Here is a 5,251-nt window from a genome sequence, read left to right as displayed (position 1 = left end):
TAATTTTCAGATTGCAAAGGGCCAGGCCTTTCATATGGAAAAGCCTCTGCTTGGGTGGGGCGGGGTCTCGGGATCAACAGTGTGGAGCAAGCAGCTGTGGCTGATCCTCAGCCCTGCCCTAAGAGTCTGCTGTTGGAACTCTGTATAATATCCTTTATTTCAGTCAGTGTATGCTTAATTTCTAGTTGGCCCTTTTTCCTAAGAGGCCCCGCATCTCAGTGTCCCAGTAATCGCTGCAAGCACCTCTGAGAGAAGACCGCCCTCGAGTTCTGAGTTCTGCCCGATGCCAAACAGTCCAGTTTGTCCCCGTATGAGTCTAGGTCCCCAGAGACTCACTCAGAACTGAAGTTCAGAGCAGTCGGGGGCTTGTGACTCCCTCCCGATTCAGAAATACAGCCACGTCCTCAGTTGGCAGCCCTTTCCTCATGCGCCTCCATACCTCTGCACTTCCACGCCCCCTCTGAGTCTCAGTGTGCTTTTCTCTTTCCTTCTAGTTGTAGAATTTCCACTCAGCCAGCCTTCCTATGGTCCTGGATGATGTCCGTTTTGTCTTTTAGTTGTATTTTTGAATTTGTTGTGCGAGGCAGCAATTTCCGGTGTTTACCTATGTTGCCAATGTTCTCTCACAAGTAAATTTAATATTAAGAAGAAGTTAAGGCCCTAGCTGGTCTGGCTCAGTGATAGAGTGTCAGCCTGTGGTCAAGGGCACATGCTCGGGTTGCAGGCTCAATCCCCAGTAGGTGGCGTGCAAGAGGCAGCCAGTCAATGATTCCCTCTCAACATTGATGTTTCTATCTGTCTATCTCTCCCTTCCTCTCTGAAATAAGTAAAAAAGAATACACACTAAAAAATCTGGGACTATAGAAAACCCCAAAGAAGAAAGTAAAGTACTTGAGGCAGCACTAACTTCCATGAGCGTTTTGGTGAATTCCCTCCCAGCTCTTTCAGCACCCATGTGCAGTCTAAGATTCCTCTCCTGTGTAATCTAAGCCAATGCTGCCCAAAGTCTGGTCTGCAGGCTGGCAGCATCACTGTGCCCCGGAGCTTGCTGGAGGTACAACTTCTCTTCTTGGCCCAGGCCCCGACCTGCTGAATCAAGTCTCTTCAGGTGGGGACCAGCCATCTGAGTTTGCACGGCCTCTGGGTGGTTCAGACCCACAGGAAATTTTCAGGAGCACGAGGGTGTACCAGTGCTCCTCAGAGTGTGATCTGCCAGCTATTATCAGGCTGCAATAAGAAACACAAAAATTGAGAGGAAACATTTATGTTAAACTTAGAAATACTGATGTTAATTTCACATGCTGTGACATCCAACCATGGGATCCTTTTAAAAAATAGTATTATTGTATTTTACAAGGTCACTCCATAGTCGACTGCTTAAAAGAAGGAGAAAGCGCCCTGGCCAACTGCCCTCCCCTCCTAACCTGATCGCCCCTAGCCGTCTCTGCCTCTGCCCCACCACCATGACTTTGTCCTGAAGGTCTCCTGGTCTAATTAGCATATTACCCTTTTATTAGTATAGATTTTTTTTTAAGTTAAGTTTTCTCCTGATGTTAGGCAACTCCTGGGTTCCTCCATCTTTTGGTCATTGGGAGTGTGGCAGGTAAACGGCTTCTGGGGAGGGAACTTCTCCCTGCATAGGGGACACTGAATTGGTGTCATACCACTAGGTTCTTTTCACTTTCTTGATAGTAACATTGAGGCAGCACAGGAGTTTTAAATTTTGTGTAGTCTAATTTATCTTTTTTTTTTTAAGTATATTTTTATTTTTTTTTAGAGAGGAAGAGAGAGATAGAAACATGTGCCCTGACTAAGAATCGAACTGTGACTTCCTGGTTCATAGTTTGATGTTCAACCACTGAGCCACACCACCAGGCTAATTTATCTATTTTTTTTGTTGTTGTTGTTTTTTTAAAAAATATATTTTACTGATTTTTTTACAGAGAGGAAGGGAGAGGGATAGAGTTTGAAACATCGATGAGAGAGAAACATCGATCAGCTGCCTCCTACACACCCGCTACTGGGGATGTGCCCCAACCAAGGTACATGCCCTTGACCAGAATCGAACCTGGGACCCTTGAGTCCACAGGCTGACACTCTGTCCACTGAGCCAAACCAGTTAGGGCTCTTTTTTGTTTTGTTGCTTGTTCTTTTAGTGTTATATTACTACTCTTCTTTAAGGGTGTGTTGATTATGCCTTGGGTTTAAGATTTAGTAGCAGAGATAGTGGTGATGCAGTTAGCAGGGCTATAGAATGCAGAAGGGGAGGGGTTTGTGTTTTAGGGTTGGGAAGTACTTGGGCAACGGAAGGCAGTAAATTCCATCTTTTATATACTGTACTGAGTTTAAGGTACAGAGAAGACAAAGGAAAAAAGAAATATTAAATGGCCAGCTTGAAATATATGTCTGGAGGAAAGGAAGGAAATCTGGACTAGAAAAAGAAGGCAATTGTGAGGCATCCTCTTAGAATGATAAGTGAAGCTACAGAAATAGATGAGATCTACCCCGAAGGGGGCAGCATCTAAGAGAAAAGGGGGGCATAAACAAACAGCCTCATGACGATTATTTACCTGTTTTGGGGAGTGTGTGGAGGAATATTTGGAGGAAAAAACAGTATCACTGTCATAGGGACAAGGTAACATATAGCAAGGAGAAGGATGTGACTGGCATTATCACACAAGAAGTGGAAGCAGGAGCATAAGGAGAATAGGGAAGAGACGCTTGGTAGCAAAGAAGTCACTGATGGTCTTTAGCAGGGCTGAGGGGTAGCAAATTTGGACTGAGGGTGTCAGTAGCTGGGAAGACAGCAACGATTGCACTAATTTGAAAAAAAGGAGAAAGATAGCTTAACAGAAACGCAGAGTGATATAAGGTTTTCATTTTGCTTTTGAAGATTAGGGGTTAAGTATTTTGTGGGCTAAGGGGAAGGAGAGAGAAAAGATTCAATGGGAGGGACTAATTGATAGGCCTAAGTTTTATAGATGGGATGGACTATGAGTGATGAGTTGAAGAATTAACCTTTTCAACTTAATTTCACCAACAGCCTCCCCCATTTCTTTTTTTTTCTTTTTTAAGTATATATATATATATTTTCTTTGAAATATATTTTTAGGAGAGAGAGATAGTTAGAAACATCGATGAGAGAGAAACATCATTCAGCTGCCTCCTGCACACTCCATGCCCTTCTTGGAATTGAACCTGGGATCCTTGAGTCCAAGGGCTGACGCTCTATCCACTGAACCAAACCGGGTAGGGCAATTTTTATTTTTTTACTGGTTTCAGAAAGGAAGGGAGAGAGAGATAGAAACATCAATGATGAGAATCATTGATCAGCTGTCTCCTGCATGCCCCCTACTGGGGATCAAGCCCACAACCTGGGCATGTGCCCTTGATTGGAATCAACCCTGGGATCGTTCAGTCCACAGGCTGACGCTCTATCCACTGAGCCAAACCTGCTAGGGCCCTAATATTCTTTAGTATAGTGTTTGTATCACAAGTTTGGGAAAGAATGATCTAGTTTAAGAGCATGTCAATGTCAGGGACCTTATCATTAAGGTATAGCCCCTGGAACATAGTAATTATGGTAATGGTAGGTTGGTGGACAAAGTAAGGAAAGGAAGAGGGTCCCATCACCTGGGTCTAGAAGGCAAGGTAGTAAGAATGGGTATAAATGCAGGTAATGAAGGTGAGGAGAGAAGTTGAAGTTCACAGTGAGTAGCCTCCATCCCATCAGTTGAGCAGGAGACTAGTGGACTGCTAATAACAAGTAGAGTGGAGGCTCCTGCTGTCTTTTCTGCCATCATTCTTTAACTTGTATTTTCATTATAGATTTGTAATACTAGTGACCCGGTGCACAGATTCATGCACCTTGAAAGGAAATTAATTCGAAGGTGACCGGCAGGGCAGGGCAGGATTGGGCGAGACGGGCCGGACATGCCCTGGAGCCAACCTCCTGCAGCCCCTCCCTGGCTGGCCAGCTGCACCTGGTGTGGCTCCATGGCTCAAAAGGTGTCTGTGGAGTGAGTGGGGTTCCTCTGGCAGGTGAGGTCCCTCTACCTGGCCTACGGGGATTGGGCCGAAATCGGCTCTCCCACATCCCCCGAGGGGTTCCCGAGTGCGAGAGGGCACTCTGCAAAGTTGCTGTCGTAGCAAGTGTGCAGTAAACCAGATTCCAGTAAACTAGATTCAGGGCCGACAGTGCCCCAGCAACAACATAACCCACGGCTGAAGGTGGAATCGTGCAGCCCTGCAAGGAATTGGGCTCCCTCCACTCTAGTTTCGGGGTATGTCACCCGAGAAGTGCCGCTGCCAATTCACTGCAGCTCGGCAGCTCTGCGCATAGCGACCAGTTGGATGGGCAGAGGGACATTTAGCATATTAGCTTTATATATATAGATAGTACATAGATTCCTTGTCATTGTAAATAGTGGAGCAGCACACCCCTGCTGATTTTTAACACCATATTTTGTGTTCCCAGTTGATGCTTTCTGAATGGTTAATTGACGTCCCTTCGGATTTGGGGCAGGAATGGATTGTGGTTGTGTGCCCTGTTGGAAAACGAGCGCTTATCGTGGCCTCCAGGGTGAGTAGCTGCCTCCTCTTACATCACCATTGCCTTGTCTGTAGTAAGAGGGATTCTTTGTACTTCATGTTCCTTGTCCACCACAGCAGCTGTGCCTGGCATGGGGATTGAAATACTTGCCTCTAGGAAGATTTTTTGAAAGCCATCTTTAGGCTGATGACACTTCTGCAGAGTGTGGGAGCAAGAGTGTGATGAGAACTGATGTCTAATGGTACCTTTCTTACCAAATAGGGTTCTACCAGTGCCTACACCAAGAGTGGTTACTGTGTCAACAAGTTTTCTTCACTTCTGCCAGGAGGCAACAAGCGAAACTCAACAACTGCAAAAGGTACCTACATGAAATTGTCTGTTTTTTTAAGTTTATAATTACAAAGTTTTTTAATCAGTAAAAGAAAGTGTAAGGGAAACCAAGATGGTGGCATAGGTAAACACCCGAAATTGCTGCCTCGCACAACCACTTCAAAAATACAACTAAAAGACAAAACAGACATCATCCAGAACCACAGGAAGGCCGGCTGAGTGGAAATTCTACAACTAGAAGGAAGGAGAAAAGCACACTGAGACTCAGAGGAGGTGCAGAAGTAAAGTGCAGAGGTATGGAGGCACACGTGGAAATGGCTGGCTACTGAGGACACGGTTGGCTTTTTCAATCGGGGGGGAGGGAAAAGC

General features: G+C 45.4%; 1 protein-coding gene across 1 annotated transcript in view; it reads left to right on the top strand.

Moving 5' to 3' along the window:
* The window catches only part of SNUPN (snurportin 1), a 38,467-nt gene that overhangs the window by 11,127 nt on the left and 22,089 nt on the right, over nt 1-5,251 (top strand). The window contains exons 3-4 of the mRNA XM_015571030.1: nt 4,478-4,582; nt 4,814-4,910. Coding sequence (XP_015426516.1) covers nt 4,478-4,582; nt 4,814-4,910 — 202 coding nt within the window. The remainder of the gene's footprint in view (nt 1-4,477; nt 4,583-4,813; nt 4,911-5,251) is intronic.

Source organism: Myotis davidii, unplaced genomic scaffold (genome assembly GCF_000327345.1).
Source record: "Myotis davidii unplaced genomic scaffold, ASM32734v1 scaffold687, whole genome shotgun sequence".
Taxonomy (NCBI): domain Eukaryota; kingdom Metazoa; phylum Chordata; class Mammalia; order Chiroptera; family Vespertilionidae; genus Myotis; species Myotis davidii.
Note: the sequence above shows the minus strand (reverse complement) of the source record. Positions and strands in the feature narration are given on the sequence as shown.